Source organism: Meriones unguiculatus, chromosome 10 (genome assembly GCF_030254825.1).
Source record: "Meriones unguiculatus strain TT.TT164.6M chromosome 10, Bangor_MerUng_6.1, whole genome shotgun sequence".
Taxonomy (NCBI): domain Eukaryota; kingdom Metazoa; phylum Chordata; class Mammalia; order Rodentia; family Muridae; genus Meriones; species Meriones unguiculatus.
In genome coordinates, this window is record NC_083358.1 from 97,248,761 (window position 1) to 97,271,633 (window position 22,873).

Consider the following 22,873-nt stretch of genomic DNA (forward strand, 5'->3'; position numbering starts at 1 on the left):
AGGTGGGTTGTGAGCTCGGTTAGGTCAATGGAGGTTTCCGGGAGCCGCCCTTTGGGGCGAGGCGCTTCCCCCCCACCCTCCAGAGGGCGCTGTGGGCACCTACGCCGCACGGCCCCGCAGCATCCCCGGGGAGGAGCCTCTCCTGTAGCCGCCGCCGCCTCCGCAATCGCAAACCCGGAAGAAGCCTCTGGTAGCCGTACTGTGCCGGCCGGCCTGTCACCGCCATGCATCTCATGGAGGTAGGTCTGGTTCCCGCTCCAGCGAGGGAGCCGAGACTGACCCGCTGGCTGCGGAGAGGCAGCGGGATCTTGGCGCACCTGATAGCTTTGGGCTTCACCATCTTTCTGACTGTGCTGTCCCGGCCAGGAACCAGTGAGTGTGCGGGGTGGGGCGGGGCCATGGAACGGGGCGGAGCCTAGGTGCTGGAGGGGCTGCTTTGGGAGCGCTGGGAGACGTGAAACCCCGACCCTCAGCCGAGGAGGGGCGGGTCCTGGAGTGGTTGTAAAGGCCTAGTGGGCGGGGTCCCGGAAGTCCTGGGAGGGTGGGGCTTGAAAAGACAGAACTGATTCTTCCTTAGAAGGAGGCCCCATATGGAAAAGCTTGGGTGGGGGTGTCTCGGGGCAAACTAAGGTCTACTCTAGGGACTGAGCTGGCAGCATGTGCGGAACCCAGGCCTAGGTGGTGTAAAGGCCCCTTGGCGTTACCCCTTTGTGATGAGTTCCTGACTCGTGCTTAGGCTTGAGATGGTATGCTGACCTTTCCCTTGTGGCCAGGTCTTTTCGGTTCACAAACCACGGGCAGTACCAGTGGTGGCCAGCCGTCAGCCTGTTCTCTTTGATTCTTACTTAGGTCTTTTCTCCTGGCACCCTGTGTTCATGGCCTTGGCGGTGAGTTTGGATATACTTAGCTTAACCATTGGGGAAGCATTCAGTTTTTCAGCCTTTCTATAGGCCAGAGGGATGGGGGAGGGGGGAGAGGGCTTCATCTTCCCCTAAAACCTATAGGATTAGAAAAAAATTGAGTAAAGTGTCAGGTGGCTGAGAAGGTCGGGGAGGGGGCGTGAAATATATTTTTCCTCTAGGGCCCGAAAGGAAGAAATGAGAGGGATGTTATCGAGGCCTTGCCCTCAGAATTCAAGAGAAAGTCCAATGCTTACTGTTCTATGGTCCAGAAAGGATGTGTGAGAGGCTGAAGTCCTTTGGCTTCTCCATATCTTTTTGGGTGTGTGACAACAGCTCCTTTTTCTCAGGCTCCATACAGACTAGAGGCTCAATAGCCTTCTCCTGTGTTTACAGTTCTGTCTCTGCATGGCTGAAGCTATCTTACTCTTCTCACCTGAGCACTCGCTGTTTTTCTTCTGCTCTCCAAAGACCCGGATTCGACTCCACTGGGCAGGGCAGTCCACGGCCATCCTCTGTGCTGCCCTAGGCTTGGGCTTCATCATTTCTAGCAAGATCCGCAGTGAGCTATCCCATCTGGTGTCCTGGCACAGCTGGATAGGAGTTCTGACACTGTTGGCCACTGGGGCACAGGCACTGTGTGGGCTCGGCCTCCTCTGTCCACGGGCAGCCCGTGTCTCGAGGGTGGCTCGCCTCAAGCTCTACCATCTGACGTGTGGCCTGGTTGTCTACCTGATGGCTACAATGACTGTGCTCTTGGGCATGTACTCAGTGTGGTTTCAGGCACAGATCAAAGGTGCAGCCTGGTACCTGTGCATGATCCTGCCTATGTACCCAGCCCTGGTGATTATGCACCAGATCTCCAGCTCCTACTTGCCAAGGAAGAAAGTGGAAATATGAATGCCTCCGAACTCTGAATCTAAGTGGGATTCCTGCCTTGGATTTCAGCAGTTCCTTGGTGATCTTCATGGGACCCACTTCAGAAGCAGACAAATATCTGTACTTCATGGCCAAGCCACAGGGTGCAGACACCCTAGCTGCTACTGCTAAGGCATGATCCAGTGGGCTTAACTGGGGGAATGTACTACTAGGTGCAAGTGGAAGGTTATGGAGAACCTGGAGCCTCACTCTTGATGAGAGACAGAAGTATTAGGTGGTAGTGGTGGTGGTGATGATGGTGGTGGAAGTAATTTCTTCTGAGGAAGAGTTCTGTGGGTTATGAATGACAGCTGCAGATATGTGGGTCCCTTTTGAGAAAGCAGAACTATGTAGAGCCCATGATCTCTTAGGCTGTGTTGTACAGTCAACTTTAGAAAAGTTCCATATCCCAGGATCTGAGTTTCCTCATCTGAAAGTCCCTTATCTTTAACATTCAGTGTCTGGGAGATTGGTGTCACTGAATATGCTCTTAGCCGCGAACCCTGTGGACAGCTCAGGATGTAATTCTTTCATCCATCCTCCCTTTACTCTCATGGAAGGATATATCTGCACTTGTGCCCTTCAGAAATCATGCTTACTTGGCTTCTGAGCCAAGAAACAAGGACCACAAATGGTGGAGAAAAGGGACCCAGGTGAGGGTTTCCTGGACAGTAAGATAGTAAAGGCACTGAAGTCACTTTAAAGTTCTTTGGAAGAACAGAAGGGCATTGGCCTTAACCAAGCCCTTGACTCTTGAGCTCCTCCTTAGCTCAGCTAAGAGCTTCCTTCAGGCTACCTCTGGGTCTAGACTATCGGTAGAATATGGGTATGTTCCTGACATTCATTCTCAGGGCGGAGTAATCCTGGGCATTTTACACTTTGCCCTTAGGGTGAAGAGTGTTTACTCAGCACATTGCTCCACAGAACTATTATGAAGCTTTTAGAGTAAAATAAAAACCAAGGAGTAGGACCCTCTTGATCCAAAGAAAAGTGTCTCCCTGGCTGCCCTTCTTGTCATTTAAGTTTTCCTTAGTTGTTTCCTGGCAGCTCCTTGGCCTAAGAGTAGGATGATTTTGGTACCAACTGGGCTGTCTTCCCTGCCGAGATACCTCCTTGGTCCAACTGAGTTCCCCAGAGCATCCTTGGTTTTCAGGGCAGGATATCAAACTAGTTAGGTGTGGTGTGGTTCATTCTTGGAGATGAGCCCCCTCTATAGATCCTAGTAAGGACTGGAGACTGCTGGGCCAGGAGAAGTACCCATGGAGCTTTCTAACTGGGAGATACAGCACATCTGAAACTCTGGGAGGCCTGCAGTGTAGGGGTTGGAGCTCCAGTTCCAGAGACATGGGAAAGGTGTCTGTTGCATGACTCAGGTCCTCTGAAGATTTAAGGCCTCGTCTCCACGTGGCTTAGAAACAAGGCAGGTGGCATTCAATAGTGCAGGAATGAGAACTATGGGACAGTATTCTCACTGGACCTCACCATGCTTTTCCTCGGGAAGCTCTAGCATCACTCATAAGCTCTCTAAATACAGCTCACTGAACAGAGGCCCTTGCAGTGCAGAGGGGAACTGTTCTTGTCTTTTTCAATGCCCTCTCTCCCTCTCAAGCTATCCAGTGTACTGTGAACTTGGAAGGAATGGCTAATGGGCCACACCTAGAGATTCTCACTAGGGTGGCTTTGATGTCAGGCTCCCATCTTCTTCCCTCATCAAGGCCAGTGCCGGGAAGTTGCGGGGGGGGAGGGGGCGCACCTCCTCAGGCTGGGCCAGGTAGGGTTCAGCAGCTTGCTCTCAGAGCAGAGAGGCAATGCCGGAATGCCTGAGCCTGTCTGAGGTGTTGCCTCCTCCCAGGTGGTGCGGGGGCTGGTGGGCGGGCAAGCAGGCGTGCTGACAGCCGGCAGTTTGCGTGGGCTGTGCCATCTGATGTCTATTCCCAGCCCCGGGAGGAAGGGAGTCATTTATATTCTGCAGGAAGAAGGGACCCAGCTGTCGCTTTCTCTGACCAGTGGGCCCGGAGGGCATCCATGCACAGCAGAGAGGAGGACAGAGGTAGTGGTGGTCTCCTGCTTAGGGATCTCACCTTAGCATAGGGAGCAGGGCAACAGGAGGAGCCCTTCTTCCTGTTAGACCAGATTGGGGGTGGGGAAGATTTCCTCCCCTCCCGTCTTTCCATTTTTCTATCTGCCACCTGCCCTCACATCCTGGGGCAGCAGCTGGACAACCATTAGACCGCAGTGCCAGGGATTTCTTCCTCCAGCTGGGATCTGTGGCTGCCGGCTGCATCCGCCTCCTGGCTGTGTGCTCCCTCTTCCCCACACCGTCTGCCCCTTCCTTTTGTGTCTTCCAATGTGTGGATACTACCTGGGCTTCTCAGCAGCAAGGCAAGGACCTGAGGGGGAGACACAAATGGCTATCCCATGCCCATGGTTGCTTGACTAGGGAAAGCTGGTAATCAGCCTGTTTTGCTTTTTAAAAGGGAAGGGAACACTCAGGATGCTCAAGATTTAAAAAATCGCCCATAATTTGCACAAATTTCCATATCATGCTAAGTCCTGATTCCATAGTTGATTGTGTTCCAAGCTTGATTATACTCAGACTCAACCTTGAAGGCATTAGATAGTTTTGTATCAAACCCAAATGGTAATGGGCTTAGTGGTTGAAGTCCTCTCAGGAGCCCTTTGTTCCTGTATCCTCCCTTTCCTTTTGGGTCCCATTGGGGTTGGGGGTGGCAGTGAATGACTGACAGGAGCTCAGCATCTGAGAACTCTTGTTTTTCTCTCTGGCTGTCATCCTCATCCAAGATAGGCTGCTATCACTTGCCAGCCTATATTTGCTCTCCCCCTCTCAACGCAGGTGACACTTCTTCCATGACACTGGCCTGCCCTATCTCTCACTGTCCCCACCTTTCCACCCCCATGCATGGCGGCTGTGGGTCTTATTTTTCAAACCTCACTGTGGGAGATCCAGGCATCCTCCCTGAGCCAGCTGGCTGCTGTGCCAAGACCTGTTCAGAGTTAATAATAATCATTAGTTGAATGGTGCTGGGGCCTTTCAGCTCCAGATCTCTAAGCACTTGCAGGCTGAGTCAGCCAGCCTTCACCTTCCCCCTCTGCCTGGGCTTTGGAGTGTAACAGCATGGGAAGGCACTGTGGGAGAAGAGGGAATCAGGATTCTTGTTGCCTGGCTATGTAGCTTTTCTCCTCTGAGAGTAAACAGTGAGGCCAAGAGACACAGAGAATACAGTATACTCAGCTGAGACCACCATGGCTTTGGTAGCCGATAACCCCAAACCTCTAGCGTGCCTGCGTACTTGCCTTAGCTTCTGGAAGGGGCACTCCACCTGAATGCCCTTAAGCAAGTTTGGAGAGCAAGACAGTTTATGGGTTAGTACCTTCACACTGCCCTTGTCTGTGACTGGCACAGAGAACCCGTGTGTCGTGAACGGGAAGGTGTGTTGGCCTGAACACTGGAAAAGCTGCTTTATGAGTGTCTCTGTTCCTAACACTGGGTGGCAGAGGCAAACCACTTGCTTCTCATCCTACCTCACAGGAATGTTGTGAGAACTTGACCAGAGAACAAGGTTCAAAGCATTAAACAAATGGAAAGCAGATGGTATGTTCTGTCCTTTTCTCTCCCTGAACTTGGCTCTGGGTTTTACACTTCTGAGGGAGGCAGTAAACTGTGGGAGATGATGCTTAGGGGACCCAAGTCTCAGAGGGGACTCAGGAGCCATGAAGCAGTCACGTTTCTTACTGCTGGAGGCAGGGTCATCTCTTATCTCTCCCTGCAAGAGATATCACTGAGGTCATGGTCCCTGAGGTTTGTCTAACACACTGCTTACCTCGTGTGGACAAGCCACAGGGCCTATCGCAGACCTGAGTACAGGTCCTCCAAGTCCAATCTGGAGGGTCAGGTCTCAGCCAGGAGTTTTGGTCCTAACGTATCTAAATCTCTCCTCCCTAACTCTGTCCTCCTAAAGGAATAGTGGGACACATAGAAAGGGAGGATCAATATTAGTGACCACTGCACTTCCACCCTGACCCTGTGTTTCCCCTCAGAAGTCTCTTAAGTACTAGGGGTATGGTGCTGTGAAGGGCATGGCTTCTGGCTTCCATGGGTCTACAGCTTAAGGTTTCCTTTCCTGCTTCAGGCTCTTGGAGTAAGAACATAGGTCTCCTTTCCTCCTGAAAATGCTTTACTGGAATTACCACACACAAGCATTCATGTGTGCGCACGCACACACAAAGCAGTTTTGTGTGAACTTTCAGTTAAGAGGAAGGATACTTCCCATTCCATTTGTCTAAGGGCAGGCAGCATTTGGCCCAGACTGAATGAAGGCAAGCAGAACTAACAGCAGCACGCAGGCTCAAACATTTGTCTTTTTTTTTTTTTTTTTATCTTGTTTTTGTTTTGTTTTGTTTTGTTTTGTTTTTTTCTGTCCTGGGATCCAGGAATGAAATGCTAGTCTAGCCTTAGCCATTCGTGCCAGAATGGCACAAAGAAAACTGAAGCTGGAGGTGGGAAGGCAGTGCCCCAGAACTGCCCTGGAGCGGGGCTGGAAGTAGATGGTCAGCACTGAGCAGGACTAAGCACAAATACATTTTCTCTGGTGGGACAACCTTATCCCAGAAAGCTTAGCTAGTCACAGCTATGGTAAGAGAACAGCATTCCATTATTAACCAGCCAGATGTTGTCAGAAGTTCCCAAAGAAATTTTTAACCTGTCTTTGAAGCAGGCTAGTCTCTGTCACCTAGTACCCTATCTTTTAAAAAGGTTCTCAGTTATCTCCCAGTATATCCTGGCAGAGATGACCAGACCCACACCTAAAGTAAACCAAACCAAGTGAGGGAGCAGTAGAACTGAGGGGAAAGAAGTGCAAAGCACTACCTAGCCCCAGTCTTGCCAACCTGTGCACACATCACCTTCCTGTGCTAGTGCAGAAGGGTGCCCAGAAGTTGCCTAGTAGGACTGCATGTCCTGATTCACCAAAGGATGGCCCTCTGTGCTTCAGGGACAGTAATCTGGCTGGCACACACCGGAAGGCAAGGCCTCAGGGCAGTTCTAAGGATCCTGGCCATTCACTATCTTCTGTCAGTGTCTGAGCTTGATGACAGTGCTTGACTGGCAGCCTTGGCCTCCTCTTTTAAGGCCCTGGGAGAGGAAGCCTCCAGCATAGATTCCCTGCGGCCTGACCAAAAAAGCCAACTGTCCTTACTGCAGGGCCTGAGCTTTTTTTGCCATGTGGGTGGGGAGAGTGCAGCATCACCACTGGTTGCCTAGGAGACAAGATAAGTGGTACAAATAAAGAAAGGGGAGGAGTTTAGAGGCCAGGTGGAAGAAAGATGGGGCTAGCCCAGGCACTGGACTCTTACCCTGTCACATGAGCCTCCTCTGCCCCCACTGAAATGCTGCCTGGGAGGAATGATGGAAAGTCTTAAGACCCAGCAGACAAAACTGTGTCTCTCGTCCACGATCCAGGGAGCTTGTGGCTTAGAGTCGGATGAGTAGAAACAGCAGAAGAGATAAAGCTTTGGGAAGACAAGAGAGCTGGGACAACACAAAGGGGAGAACTCCAAGCAGTCTTCCCAGCCTGTGCTCTACCAGCACCATCCTCTCAACCATAGCACCAGCAACTTGGTAAAGATGGAAAAATATACAGATGTGGACTATGGGAGGGATCTGACCTCCCAACGTCTGTTTCACTGACTGAACTGATGTGACTGGTGGTGAAATGGCACCATTCTTCCTCCTCAAGTGAGAAAGACAACTTCCCAGACAGAAGAGGCCTACAGTGGCTCAGTTTCGTACACATAAGAGGTTATGCTAATTACATGTGTTCTCCCTGTTTGGTCTCCTATCCAAGTACACAGCAAGACTGACTAGTTCACTTCTGAGATCAATAGAGATCTGGCACATACAGGGTAGTACAGGCCTAGATCTCACCCGTGTGGGATCAACCAGGACCATCCCTTCTAGAAGCCTCGTCAGAGTTTACAGTCCAGTTTCTGGTAGGGAATGTCTATAAGAAAAAGTAAAGATTCTGGGTTTTTTTTATTGTTTTGCTTTGTTTTGTTTGCTATTCCACAGAACACTTGAAACAGTCATTGAGCATTAGCATACCCATTAGATGAATATGCTTTTAGCTCAAGATGAAAATATCCTGGTAATAATAAAAATTTTATGAAAGTGAGCTGTTTCCCACCATTAAAAAAAAAAAAAAAGCAAACTTCCAACCCAAGCATTTTCCCATTGTACCATTAGAAAGCTTGATCTAGCCTTTTAAGAGAACTCTGCAGGGAGGCAACCCTCCTCCTTAGGGAGCTAGGGAATTGTCATTATACACAGCCCTGGCCCATGGTAGCTAAGCTCTTGCCTGCTAAAGGCACTGGGACACTGCTTTTGAGACTGTCTCAGAGGTTAGAAAACCATTATGGTCTCTTGGGCAGATCAGACCCCTGCCTGATTTTGTGTAGTCTGTAAGAATAGTAGCTTTTACATTTTTTAACTGGTTGGAAAAAAAAAAAAAAAAACAAAAAAAACAAAAACTCAAAAGAAATTAACATTTTCATGCCCATAGGTGACACTGCTTTGATTCCTGTCCTAGAAACCTGGACCTCAGTGTTATAGAGATGAAAGGTGGTGTAACCTTTAAGACACGGGGTCTAGTGACAGACAATTAGGTCATCCTTAGAAGACATTAATGTAGTTCTCCCAGGACCCTGGTTAGTTCTCACAAGAAGTTGTTATTAAAAGGGCAGGCAAGACCCCTGAAATCTAGCTTGCTCCATTTCTCTGTGTGATCTCTTCTGCATGTCCCCCATTACTGTGATGACACACACCAGGAAGCCGTCTCCACATGCACAGTGGGACCCCAGACCTTGGACTTTCATCCTCTGAAACTATAAGCTAAGTAAACCTTTTTTTCCCTCATAAAATACTCTACCTTGAACATTTCATTCTGGCAAACATACTACTACATTGGGACAGAAACACAGTCATTCATCTATAACTGTCTATGAATATTTGTCTGCTACAGCAATGCAGTTGAGGTTTAATAGATGGTGAAGCCTATAAAAAAATATTTACCCAACATATTTACTGTCTGGCTTCAGAGAAAAAGTTTGCCATTCTCTAACCTTAATGCCTGGATGATGCAGATTTTATACTTAGTTTCCTAGATGATGCAGATAACAACACTTAAAGAGGTTCTCTCTTTCGATATGTCACACCCTTTTGAAGTATACTGAACCCACCCACAGGCTAAGATAAATGAACCAACCACAAACTGTGCCAGAGCAGAGACTCAAGCCAGGTTTAATGGTCATTGTCTAGTTATAGAGCCCATTGGCTCTGAGGTTTGCCAGCCTGGTATACACAGTGGGAGGGATTACAGAGGCAAGAACACACACACACACAACTGGAAAATTGGCTTTGTTCTCCCCAGATGGGTCTACCCTCTCCTGGCCTCTTCCAGAGGCCCCATAGATACAGCAAAGAAAAAGATCACAGATAATTACACAGACCATAGAGCCCTGTCACATCCTGACTCCAGAGACACCTGCCTCTCCTTCCTGGGAGATCTAGTTTATGGGTACACGTAGGGTGAAGGTCAGCCTTTCTTAGATCTACACCTGGCAATTTTCTTCCCAAGGTCTAATGGGATTATATATGCAGAATATGGACACACACATACACTCCTCTTACAAGGAGAAAGCTACCACTGGGTTATAAGAACTGAAACCACAATAAGAAACCAACCAGTTAAATGTCCTGGTAGACCAACATGTCCTGCAGGTGTCTCGAACTAGGGCCCAAGTTAATGGATACAGTAGGGAGAGTAAGGGCTGCAGAGTAGGACTTAGAAAGAAAATGGCCCTCCTGGTCCTTAGGAGCTCAGCTAGAATGCTCCAGAAGGCAAACTTCATTCAACCCCCATTTAAAAGCGTTTCATAGCCCTAGATGGTGTCAGGAGAGGACAGTGCCACATAAGAGATTTTCCCATTCACTGATGTCTAGCAACAGAGGTCGGGCTCTTGGACCTCTGGTGACAAGTCCTCAGAAGTCTTTGAACTATAACCCGACAACGTTCCTCTCCAACCCCTGTCTCCTAGGACAGGTAACACAGGAAGGACAACCAAGAGCTGTATAGCCTTCACCAGCATCCTTTGTGGTCCTTCACTGATCTGGTTCTAGCCTCTGGTCTTACAGACATGTAGGCTTTCAGGAGGGTTTGTAAGGAGTCTGCTGAAACAGCTACTGCCTCGCCATCCCTTCTCCCAAAGGCTTCAACGTGGGGTCCTCCTAACTCCAGCCTCTGCAAGAAGTGGATCGGAGCTGTTGGGGGGATGGGTAAAGGTTCAGGGTATTTGACAATTAAAGTGCAAGCGATTGTGCAGTCGAGGAGCCTGGCATGGTCACTGTCTCTCCTACAGTGCAAGAAAATTGTGTGTGAGAAGTTGTGTACGTGGGTGGAGGCCGTTCTAGAGATGGTGGCAGTAGAGGGGGCCACAGATTCACTGTCCTGGTGGAGGTCAGGGTGCTGGTGAGCATGCATACCTACGAGCATGCAACTACTTAAGGGGAATCGCTGCACCTCTCTCTTGACAAAATTAGGTTACTGATAAAGGATGGACAGGAGCCTTGGGATCCCAGGAGCAGACAGAGGACAGTGCTTACTTCAGTTTCTCTTCCCCAGTCCTTACAGGCAGCCTGACAGGCCCTCCTAGCACTAAGCGGCCCTCACCCACGGGTAAACAACACCCTTTAGAACCTCAAAAGCAGGTCAGGAAACTGGAGGACCTGGACAACTTCCAACCACAGGAAACAAGGGAAAGAAAAGACACTGAAAAAGACCAACGCTGGGGAACACTTTTCACCTTTGCCCTCCTCACCCCTCTTCCAGAGCTCAGAACTGCCTCCAGAGCCTGCAGTATGGCAAAGGATGCAGGGGACAGTCATTTCTGTACCCAAAGCATTTTGCAAGCCTGGATGGAAGCTAAGGCTGCTTTGTTTTTCGGTCCCTTTGCTCTGACAGGCATAACTGCACTGACTTCTGACTGAGAGGAACGGTATGACATAAGTTTTCAAAGTTTAGTGCCCTTTAAGCCTCTGTTACAAGACCGCCTGCCCTAGAGCCTGGCGGGGGGAGGCGGAGCTCTACGCCACACTCTGTATCACCATTTTGGGACAGAGACCACTAGGTTCCAACCCCTCAGATGACAAAATCCCACGCTTTGGCTTTGCAGCAGGAGTGAGGCAGCCTTGACAGCAGAGAGAAAATACATGTGGAGTCCTGTCAATCTTCAGACCTAGTCTAATGGAGCAAGGCCAGACTTGACCTCACTCCTCCCTTTGCAGAACAGCATTAGGTGGAAGGCTTAGAACCCCACCTGAACTGACTAGAAGGTTGGCTGAAGAGATGGCATATGCAGAAAATCAGGTAGGTCTGCCTGGCTGATACATCGAAGAGGTTGGTGTTCCTCATCCTTTCAGGGACAGTGGCCCTTGTGCCACATTGGTGGCAAGGCACCCATAATGCCCTGCCTTCAGTGTCCCCTAGTCTGATCCCGACAGATAGATATTGGGAGTCAAATACTAATCAAAGCTTTCCCCCAGCCAGAGAATTAGCCTACCTGGAATTTATGTCCTATCTACAAGTTTTATGCTATGACAGGGACCTCTTAATTCATTCTGTATCCATCTATCCATCTGTGCCACCTGCCCCAGGACAAGCGCAGACACTATGTCCTATATTGCTGCCATAACTAACAGGCAAGAGGCCAGGCTCCTGCAGAGATCCACCCACTCAGGACTCCTGGGGAAAGAAGACAGCTCTAGTGAGAAGTCTCACAGCAGCTTTAGGGAGTGTTATTGATCCAGGTCTCAGTCTTTTCCTGACTCATTTTCCAAAGGTTTCCAGTTCCCTAGCTGTGAATGTGACTTCCTGACCAGAGAGGATACTGCAGCTCCCCAGCATGGCTCCTGTGGAGGCCCCCCAACACACACAACTTCACAGGTGTGGGTGGGCAGAGACAGGAAAAAAAAAATTGTTTTTCAAATGGTTTTCTCTTAAGGAGCTATGGATGACCTCAAAAAAGTTTAGGGAATCTGCTCCTCCCCTCACCCCTTTCCTCATTCCTGTCCAACTCAGACGCATCCCTCCTCCTCTACCACACTGAGAATAGCCAAGGTAGGGGTGTGGCGTCTGCCTGAGGATTAATATATCCGTATACGAAGCTTGCAGCATCCACAGCCTCACTGGGGTCTTGCCTGCTCTTGTGCCCATGACCGATTCCCTGGTGGTCAGGAGGAACCCACTCCCTTGGGCATCCAGCCCTCTCTTCCATCCCCTCGGATCCCCCAGGGGTACACTACCTCTCCTGGGGCAGAACCTCCCCACCAGCCTATGCTGCTCACACCACAATGGGTGTGTCGGAGAAGACCGAGCTGACCGACTCTGGATCTGACATCCTCCGTTGGCCCTTGCCTGTTGCCTCGGGCACTGGCAGAGTGTTGCCTGGCTTGAGTTTGCCATTTTGACCCTGCCCTGGTCCAGCAGGTTCCAGGAAGGCTACCCGACGGTCAAAACCATCATCTTTGTCCCCGCCAGCCATAGGATCATGGTTGGGTGTAGTGCTGAGCATAGAAGAGCTGAGGCTATCTCCTTGATGGCTGGAAGGCTTCTCCACACCCCGGCACCAGCAGCGGCAAGGGGTGAGGTACAAGTATATGAGGACCAGAACCACACTGAGGATACAGCCCACCAGGGTGGTATAGGCCGTGTTGAGGGTGTCATGGTGTCCGTGCAAGGTGAAGTTGTACACTTTCAACTCCACAGACAGTGTCTCATTGAAAGTCTCCCCCATGGCATAGCAGGTGTACACACCCCCATCCTCAACCTGCACCTTCTCAAAATGAAGACTGCCATCCTTGGACACAGTCGCTGTGCCGTTGGCCCCCTGATTTAGCACCTGTTCATTGCTGGGTGTCACCCACACTTTGGTCATCCCTTGCTGTTTGGTATCACACCTGATGTCCAAGGTGTCTCCCAGGTGAGCCTCCAAGGCACTTTCCTTGTACTCGCTGCAATTGAAGAAATCCAGACTGAAGACGTTGTGCAGCTTCTTGGAATGCATGCAGTATAGATCCTCCTGGAAGTCCATCACGGAGCTCAGCTGCCGGTACTGCCAGTGCGAAAAGAGCTGGTAGAGCTTGCAGTCACATTCCAGCGGGTTGTTGTGCAGGTACAGCCCGTTCTTGACCCATGCCGGCAACTTCTGCAAGTCAGTCAGCGGCAACTTCTTCAGCCTGTTGGAGGACAGATCCAAGAGCATCAGCTTGGGTAATTTGTTTCCGTCCTTGATCAGTTCCAGAGGGAAGCGAGAGATGAGATTCTGGCTCAAGTAGAGTTTCTGCAGCTGGGCCATGTCCTCGAAGGCGTACCGGTCCACCACCTCAATGTGGTTATTGTAGAGCAGCAGCACTTCCAGCGCGTGCAGGCCACTGAACAGGAACTCATCCAGCGTGTGAAGATGGTTGGAGGAGAGGTCCAGGTACCGCAGGTTGGGTACCGGGACAAAGGCCTCAGAGGAGATAAAGTTCAGGTGGTTGTGGCTCAACAGCAGAGAGTGCAGGTTGATCAGCCGGGTAGGGGTCCACTCGGCCCTCAGCCGGCTCAAGTTGTTGTGGCTGAGGTCCAGGAGTGCTGTGTAGCTGGGCAGAGACTGGGGCACATTGGGCAGCTGCTGCTTGGAGCAGCTGAGGATGTTGCTGGCGCACAGGCAGTTGGCGGGACAGCTCACCACAGACCGGCCAGCCCTGGCTACCTCGAAAAGGAGCAGGAACAAGGAGAGCAGCAGGAGCCAGGGGCCTCGCAGGTCACGCTGGGGTTGCATAGTGTCACTGGGCAGAGCAAGGAAGGCCACAGGAAGATCTGGGAGAGAGTCACCCCGGCATGTTCTTGTGACGTATGGAAGGGTCAATTTCGCAACAGGCTTGGGAGAAAGAGGATGCGTTTGTAGTCACCCAAGACTCTGGAGGAAGGACCAATACTCCCACTTTCCCCTCCCGCCCCTACCCCCAACCCCTGGTCGAGCAGAAAGAGGATGCAATCCCGGATAGTTCCCAGGCACCGTGCAGGCAGGCTGTGGGCTCGAAACGCTAGGGCATGAGAGGCATTGGCGCAAAGGCCCAGTGGGCTGGGGTGGCGGGTGCTGAGTGAGGGGATGCACGGAGTGTGCCCTGTCGTGGCAGTGGTGGGGTGTCACAGGGATTGCACGCTCGAGGTTTGGAGGCGGGGTCATCAGGGCCTTTCCCCGGGAACCAAGGGAAGGTCAACAGGGTACCGGGCTAGGAAGGGCCGAAGGTTCCCGGGGCCTGTGACGCGGGTTCCCTCCCCACAACCTCCGGTCACTGCACCTGCTCCGCGACGCTGCGTCTCAGCCCATGGCCAGTCCGGGAGCTCCGTCGCGGCCTCCCCCGTCCGCGCCTCCACGGCCGGCCTGTCACGGCGCCCGGCGTATGCAGGGGCCCGCGCCCGGCGACATCCCCTGCGAGGAACTTGCTGGGTTCCGCACCGTCCGCCCGCGCCGCCGCCTCGCCCCGACCGCCGCGCCCGTCCACCGGAGCCCACCTGGCACGACCTGCCGCCCCTGAACCCACGGGCCAGGCGTGGAGCAGGGCGGCGAGAGGGAGACGCCGCGATCCCAGCCGAGGGAGCAGCGTGGGGGCAGCGAGCACCGCGCGCGCGCCCGCCGCCGCCGCCGGAGCCTCGGGGCGCGTGCGCGCGGCGGGGGCGGGGCGCACGTGCGTGTGTTTGTCTCTGGCTCCCGGCAGACAGCCCGGCGGCCGCCTCGAGTCGGGTTGTCATTTCCTCTGCGGACCTGTGCTGGGCCCAAAGCTAGCGACCCCTCCCCTCCCTCTCCTCCCTCTCCTCCTCCTCCTCCTCCCTTTCTCCCTTCTCATGCCCCAGGACGTCTCTTTCTACCCAAACCCACTGGCAGGAAAAGTTAAGGAGTGAGTTCGCTGGAACCAGTGCAATGAACTGACTCGGGGCAAGAAGAGTCTTTTAATTTTCCAAATTAAAGAAATCTGGCCCGACTCCTGCTTGTCAGTGTTGGCGGGAAATTCTTTAGTGACTTTTTTTTTTTACGTTCTTCCTGTTTTTTGTTTTGTTTTGTTTTGTTTTTCTGTGAAGCTGTGAAGTCCTCAAAATTTGGAGGGGAAGAGCTTTATTTTGTTTTTGTTTTTTCCCCGATCTGGTCTTGACTCGACTAGTCCATACACCCTGGAGGACCCCTGAAGAACACAGCTCTGTAGCCTGCAAGCCCGCCAGGCCCAGAGTGGGGTTGGGAGGTGTGCCCTTCCGTTGTACCCTCCCCACTCCAAGCACTTTCTGATTGGGAGATGATCCCTGTAGTATCTTTATTAAACTAATTCTCAAAATGAAGGCCAGCGGTAGGGGCTTGGGGTGTTTTCTGTACGACGGTCCCCCAAACACAAAAAAAGCTGTTAGTCAGTGTTTGATACTGACTGGGGGCAGGACACAGGATGAACCAAGACCATATCATCCAAGATTTCATTCTTGAGACAGTGGACACAGAAGGAAAAATTACCAAGTTTTTCTTTCTAGGCACTTACAGTAGCAAGACCAAGCCTAAAATTAATTGTCTCAACAAGTTAGCTTGCTAAGAGTTTTAAAAGGAAAGAACATATATCTGTCCCATATATTTTACCATGAATTTAAGTGACTGTATTATCTCTTCAGGGGATGTTAGCACATTAACCTTATGCATGATCTAAAAACATTTTTCCCCTTTCCCTGTTTAATCCAGGCATGGTGAAAAGTTAGGGAGGGTGGTGGACCATTTTGGAGGGGAAGGAAGGAGGAATCGTGACATCGGTTGCTGTGAATCACAGTCTCTGTTGGTCAGAAATTCTGGAGAAGCATGCTAGGCAGTCTGGGCCTGGAAGTTTTTCAGGTACATGTTACATGGAAGCTGGTCATCGGAAAACTTGGGACTGGGGCCAGAGGGTCAGCTTTCACAGAGGGTCACATGGATCCCTCAGATGGCTGGCTGTCAGCAAGAAACCTCAAAGTCCAGGAAGGTCAGGTCTCAAGCCTGCTTAACTGCCCTGACAAGACAGCTTCTCTCAGGACAAGAGATCCAAGAGCCTGCAAGACAGAAGTCACAATGACCCAGCTCTCTAAAGGGTTGCTGTCATCTTCACTTAGATCGCGTAGGCAGATCTTGGTGGAGAGAGATCACACAAGGTCACGAACTCCAGTAGAATAGGATTGTTGAGGGCCATCTTGGAGCTGTTATCACACACGTGGTCTCTGAAGTCACATCTATTTCTTTAATTTTGAAAATTTTCAAACATACTAAAAGTATGCAATGAACTTCTATATATCCGCTATCTTATTCGATAAGTGACAAGGAAATACTATCATTTTATTCAAATAGCCCTGGAAAAATGCATGCTCTCCTACCCTGCTTTACCCTCCCCCGGCCTTCCTTTAGACTCCAGCATTCCAGACTCTCTTCTCCTATCCCTCTGCTCTTTTCACTCTGTTTGAGAGATTGGGAAAACAGAGGTAGCAAGAAAAAGGCCCTTTGTGTTGGACATCAGTTTTAAGAGTTGGAATTTAAGCCAGGCAGTGGTGGCACACCTTTTTAATGCCAGTACTTGGGAAGCAGAGGCAGGCAGATCTCTGAGTTCAAAGCCAGCTTAGTCTACAGAGAGAGAGCTTCAAAAGAGCCAGGACTACATAGAGAAACCCTGTCTTGAAAAATAAACAAACAAACTGGCTTATAATCCCAGCACTTTGGGAGGCTGAGGCAGGTGGATCTTTGTGAGTTTGAGGCCAGCCTGGTCTTCAAAGTGAGTACAGGACAACCAAGGCTACACAGAGAAATCCTGTCTCATATAAAACCAAACAAACAAACAAAAAAAGAGAAGAGTTTGTTTCTATAGTATCTATAGTTTGGATAGCTTCTCAGTCTCTTTTAATCTTGAGTACACTTAAAAAAATGTTAAAGTATGCATGCAAAACACTGAGGAAACTTGTTACTAGTAAGATTCTGAGTCCCTAGTCCAAAGAGGGGCCCAGTAATCTGTTTTTCTAACACGTTTGCTATTAATACTTCAGATCCACAGACCATGCATTGAGCCGCAAGGGGCTAGACGTGTGCCATTCAAATAGGTGGCCATTGCTCAGCACATCTAGCTGTTAGAATTAATTACAAATAAATAGCATTAGAAACCATATCTTCAGTTTTTCCTAACCATACCGAAAGTAGTAGTGAGATGTGGCCAGCTGCGGAATGGAACAAGGCATTGTCCCAGAAAGTCCTTTGGGTGGCACTACACAGAGGATTGACTCATAATAACTCTCCCACAGCTGCATTTTAGACCAAACAACTATTAATTCACAACAAAAGACAACCTGTGCAAGATAAATAGCAACAGGTTATTTATAGCGTGTATTTATTTCCTCTTGCTGGAGTAGATCAACCCAGTGTTCCTAAATACGACTTCAAAGGTTATTTGTTTAGCTCAGGACTTGAACAAAAGAGGTTGCATATATCTAATAGCTTATGAGGCCGGGTGAACTGCTTTCCTCCACACTAGAAATATTTTTTCTTTCTGTTGGACTGACGGATATTGACTATTAGAATCAAAGTAGAGAATGGTAGGGGAAGACACCCTATTAAGAAACTAGGCCACAGAGGAAGACCATGCAGCCAGTCCTGATGAGACCTGATAGGCTAGGGTCAGGTGGAAGGGAAGGAGGACCTCCCCTATCAGTGGCCTGGGGGAGAGGCATGCAAGGAGATGAGGGGGGAGGGGGGATTGAGACCAGGGAGGGGGCTACAGCTGGGTACAAAGTGACTAAATTGTAATAAATAAATAAAACTAAATTAAATTTTTAAAGAAAAGAAATAGAAAAACTAACTTTTGGAGCTGAGGAACACAAAAAATTGGGGTTGAAGATGTACTTAGTTGGTGGAATGCTCTCTTGCCTAGCTTTCAAGAGACTCTGCGTTTGATAAAGACCAGCATAGAGTGTTTAATAAGGTCCCACCTTAAAAATTAAAATTAAGCAAGGATCCAAAACAGCCAGCTTTAAAAAAAAAAAAAAGACATGTGTGGGCGGGGAGGGGTGGGGAAGTGGAGGTGGGCTGGGGGTGCCGTGTGTGTAGGTGCCCTTGCAGAGACCAGAAGAGGGCGCTGGATCCTGTGGAGCTGGAGTTACAGGCGTTTCTGAGCTCTGGGTGTGGGTGCTGGGAACTTCTCTGTAGGTGCTCGTGGCTGCCGAGCACCTCTCCAGCCCCCAAACTGGAATATTTTAGGCGTTCTTGCATCTTGTGGAGGACTTCAGGGTGTTAGCAACGGTGGTGATGTTTGCGTTCAGAAACGTCTTATCTCCACCTCTCCAGAAAGAGAGGCTTATCCATTTGAGGATGTCTTGGAGCAGTTAGTACTGAGAACTGCTTAAAGGGATAAAAGTTTAGTGCCCACCAGTGGGTCACACTCTTCCTATGATCACCAGCATTTTTCTTTCTGTTTCATCCCTGATGGCACTTTTTTCTAAGGGAATGTCTGTGGCCACTTCCCACCATGTAAATTATCACTCTTTCCTTGGCTCTTTTACTTGCAAGGTTCTGAGCACGCTCATACGCTGATGGCTTGCTTATCCTAGAGGCAAATAATTCCTTCTTTCTAGACAGCTGGTGCCATGCTCCCCTTTTGCCACTCCTTGCCTTTGTCACTTCAACCATGCAAACTTCCTGAAAGCTCTGGGTGATCTCCAGAAACCACAAGGATGAGTGTGTTAACTAGAGGCTGAAAGTGGATCCATGGTGTGGGTGGGGGGGGGGTACTGTAGACAGTTTCCAGTGCTCTGGACTCTTCGGGTTCATTAAACCTATCTAGTTTGAATCTATAGCTCTCAGTCAGGGCTGCCCCGCCTTTACAGAAAGTAAATTATGAATATTTTCTTGACTTTTGATGCTCACATATGGACATCTCAAAATAGTCCTGAATTGAGTCATTTCATAGACATTTCTTAGAAATATATCTGACAACTTCATGGTTCAAAATGTTAGTTCATCTCTGAAAGACAGGACCAGGCATCCCAGAGATAGAGGCCGGCTTCCCAGGCATGGTTACAAACCAGAATCCTATGGAGCCCCAATATAGTCTTTTAAAGGAGTTTGGTGTTTTGTTTTGTTTAAAGATTTTTGTCATGAACCTGAAAATATTTTCTTTTCCTCTTCATTCGCCCCTCTCTTTTGATTTTTAAAGGCTTGTAAGTCTAAAACTAAATCCTAGCTAACATTGATATTTCTCAGCTAATTTTGTTTCTTTTTAAACTTTTTTAGATTTATCTATTTATTTATTTATTCTTTATACAGAATTCTGCCTGCATATGGGCCTGCAGGCCAGAATAGGGCAGCATCTATCAGTCTAGATGCTTATGAGCCACCATATGGTTGCTGGGATTTGAATTCAGGTTCTTTGGAAGAAAAGTCAGTGTTCTTAACCTCTGAGCCATCTCTCCAGCCTTCAGCTAATTTTCGTATCATACAAATTCTTGACTAGTTTGTGTCTGGAGAGTTTAATATTCCAGTTTAGGAAGTTAGGGCTTTTTGACTTACGGGGAAATAATTGTCAAACAAACAGCTAAGGATTTCTCTTCATGACCTCAGACACATGATTAACTCTGTGTGAATAGTTTTTTCCTCTAACCTCTGTCTCTCTCCCTCACTCATTTTGTTTTGTTTTGTTTTGTTTTGGTTTGGTTCTTGAGACAGGGTTTCTCTATGTAACCCTGGCTATCCTGGAACTCATTTTGTAGACCAGACTGGCCTCAAACTCACAGAAATCCACCTGCCTCTGCCTCCCGAGTGCAGAGATTCAAGGCGTGTGTCACCATGCCCTGCTCTAATCATACTTCCTGAGTTCAGTTCAACTATGTTTGAGGAATTTCAACCATTCATACTGTTCTGAACTGCTTATCTTGTTAATTATAACTTCGGCTGGTCTGGCCCTTACCTGTCATAAGAGAGTGTAAAACTGCCCGTGTTACAGCCGTCAACTCACAGGCTAGCTGGCAGAGTAAGAGCCAGGAGAGAGAAGCGTCACTCTGTGGTTTAGAGAACAGTCTCTGCAGCCAGGCTTCCCGTCTTTGCTCTGCCCCTCACTGTGTTACTTCGTCTGTACCAAGGAGACAATAAGAATGCCTGCCTAATGGGCTAGTGAGACTTTAACAAGCTTATACATCCCAATAGAGTCTCTTGACAGGCAGGAAGCACTCCATACAACAGGAAGTAGGAGGGAGTTGTCTTTGCACCTTTGGTCAGGGTCCTTTCCTTAAATTTGTCTTTATTCTTTCCCAGCCTCATACATGTACATAATGAATTGTAGTCATTTTCACACACCCATTACTCTCTTTTGTCACCACGCCTCCCACTGAAATGCTTCTTCACGGCAAGTGGCATCCTTCTTTCCTCTGTGTGTGTGTGTGTGTGTGTGTGTGTGTGTGTGTTTGCGCATGCTTCTTTGTGTAACTAAGTTTAATCAAGCCTTTCTTACCCAAGTATAGCTGGGAGATTATTTATTGGAGTATGAATGCCAAACCTCCAGCCACAATTAACTGTCAATCGTCCATCAGAGGAGGGTGTGGCCTCATGAGCTCTTTTCCTGCCCATGATGGGATGCTAATGGGCCTAAATTGCAGGTAATCACAGCTTCACTGAGTCTCGATGTACTATGAGACTGTTAGGGGCAATTCCAAACACACAGACTAGTGCGAAAGCTGTGATTTGTGGTATGTGTTCTGCAGGGCCCTATGTTCCAGAGTCCAGTGGAGCTTATGGACAGAACAGAGTTCTATGTGTTGAGGAATGGAAAGCTAGGGGCTGGAGAGAGGGCTCAGGGGTTAAGAGCACTGGCTGCTCTTCCAGGGGACCCAGGTTTGATCCCCAGAACTGACACGGAGGTTGACAACCCTCTGTAACTCCAGACCCAGGGGATCTGATACCTTTTTTTTTTTTTTTTTTTCTGCTTTCACAGACACTGTACACATTTGGTGCACAGGCATAGAGGCAAGGAAAACACACATATACATAAAATAAAAGGAAAAAACCTTAAAGGGTTGGGAAGTCACGAGGAAACCACAGTGGAAGCTGAACAAGCTAAAAGGACCAGGGGTCAGTAGCCAGTCGAGCCAGCTCCTACGAGGGCTCATGTCATCCCAACAGGTCTGGCCACAGCAAAGCCAGCAGTCCCTTTAAGACTGCAGGATCTCTGCTGCACTCAGGTTGGAGCAGACCGTAGCTGCAGTATCCAGATCAGTTCTGGGAAGCTCGTTTACAGCCTGGAGCATGGCCAGAGGTCGCTGATGGAGCTGTGCACAGGCCAGTAATCACATCATATGCATTTGCTCACGAACATCTGTTGAGTCCCTAGGGCAGAGCACTCTGTTACAGGCCTCAGGGTGAGGCTGGGTAAAATGGGATGTAAATATGTTTTGAAAAGAGTTTTTCCCCTGTCCGGGGCCTAGGAAGTAAGATATATGGATTGTATTCAATTTAGTAAGTATCTACCAACTAACTGTTGTGTTCAGGATTCCCTGTAGGTCGTAGGGCTTCTGTGGTCTGGTAGGAAGATCACTAGGTTGATTGACTCCAAGGTAGCAGGACTCAGGTTCCAACCCTGTCAACTCACTGTGAAACTATGAAGACCTTACCCTGAGCCTCAGTTTTCTCACCTAGAAAGTAGAAGCTATAAGAACTTCCTTATTAAGAGTTCAGACTGGGGCTGGAGGGATGGCTCTGTGGTTAAGAGAGCTGACTGCCCTTGCAGAGAATCCGGGGTCCATTTCCAGCACCCACATAAGGCTCATAACCATCTGGAACTGCAGTTCCAGTGCCCTCTTCTGGCCTCCATGGGTAGTGCATACACATGGTGTCCAAACCTGCATTCAGGCAAAACACCCAGACACATAAAATAAAAATAAATCTTTAAAAAGGGCAGATTGCAGAGCCGCAGACCTATTGAATCAGAATCTTCATAATTGAGATCCTGGGAGGAAAATTCAAAATTCCACACAGGTGCCTGCTCTTGAAATCTTGACAGCCGCTTACACATTACCCAATTTTCCTTTCCTTTCTTTCTCTCTCCTCTAGCCCAGCAAGATGTCCAACAGAAAGAAGGCCAAGGGGAAGGAGGTGGCTCTGACCACCAGTCATAAAGAAACAGGAGGCCAAAAAGGTGGTCAGTTCTTTTTCTTTTTCTTTCTTTCTTTTTTATTTTTTTCAAAAAGACCCAAGAAATTCAGTGTTGGGCAGGAAATCCAGTCCAAAAGAATGCTCACTTCTTCAAACAGCCCTGCTACATCAGGCGGCAGCGGCAAAGTACCTCCTCGATAAGCAGCTCAAAGTACCTCCTGCCATTAACCAGTTCACCCAGGCCCTGGACTGGCAAACAGCTACCCAGCAGCTTAAGCTTGCCCACAAGTGCAGGCCAGAGACAAAGCAGGAGGAGAAGCCTATATCAGAATGTAAAAGGGACTTGGTAAAATGATCCCAAAGCCATCTCCAGACTTACCTAACATTCTGGAGTTTGGGGCCTATACATTTGTATTGGATGTGATTTTTAAGTGAGTCTTTATACTCTTAGATTTAAGAGTCAGTATTACAGAATTTGGGTAAGATTAAATGAAGACATTTGGGGAAACTCTGGTAGCTCATGCGCAAAAGGTGACAGGGTTTGGGAAGAAATCATCAGAAGCACTTTCGACAGTGTAGAACAGTGTACTTTATGGAGTCTTCAGAGCTGCAAGGAAGAGTCTTCTGCAGTCTGGATGTAGTGGTGCATGCCTTTATTCCTAGCATTTGGGATGTAGAGGCAGGAGATCTATGTGAATCTGAGGCCAGTCTGGTCTACATAGTGAGCTCCAGGCCAGTCAGACTATCCAGGGATATATAGCAACACCCTGTTTCCTCCTCCTCCTCCTCATAATCATAAAACAATAACAGTAATCTTA

General features: G+C 49.1%; 2 protein-coding genes across 2 annotated transcripts; one reads left to right on the top strand and one right to left on the bottom strand.

Annotated features, from left to right (window-relative positions):
- The first annotated feature begins 224 nt into the window (after positions 1-224).
- LOC110545519 (probable transmembrane reductase CYB561D1) lies at positions 225-5,426 on the top strand. The gene is made up of 3 exons (XM_021631684.2): positions 225-372; positions 850-887; positions 1,296-5,426. Exons 1-3 carry the CDS (start codon positions 225-227, stop codon positions 1,797-1,799), a joined length of 690 nt encoding a protein of 229 aa, XP_021487359.1. The 3' UTR covers positions 1,800-5,426.
- A 3,678-nt stretch (positions 5,427-9,104) lies between these two features.
- Positions 9,105-14,701, bottom strand: Amigo1 (adhesion molecule with Ig like domain 1). The gene is given in 3 exon segments (XM_021631691.2): positions 9,105-13,811; positions 14,236-14,475; positions 14,477-14,701. Coding segments are annotated over 3 exon segments (2,031 nt in total). The 5' UTR covers positions 14,687-14,701; the 3' UTR covers positions 9,105-12,230.
- Between the last annotated feature and the right edge of the window lie 8,172 nt (positions 14,702-22,873).

Coding starts and splice junctions, on each gene's coding strand:
- LOC110545519 (XM_021631684.2), top strand. CDS start 225: ATGCATCTCATGGAGGTAGGTCTGGTTCCCGCTCCAGCGAGGGAGCCG. Junction 373..849: donor GCTGTCCCGGCCAGGAACCA/GTGAGTGTGCGG, acceptor ATTCTTACTTAG/GTCTTTTCTCCTGGCACCCT. Junction 888..1,295: donor CTGTGTTCATGGCCTTGGCG/GTGAGTTTGGAT, acceptor CTGTGTTTACAG/TTCTGTCTCTGCATGGCTGA.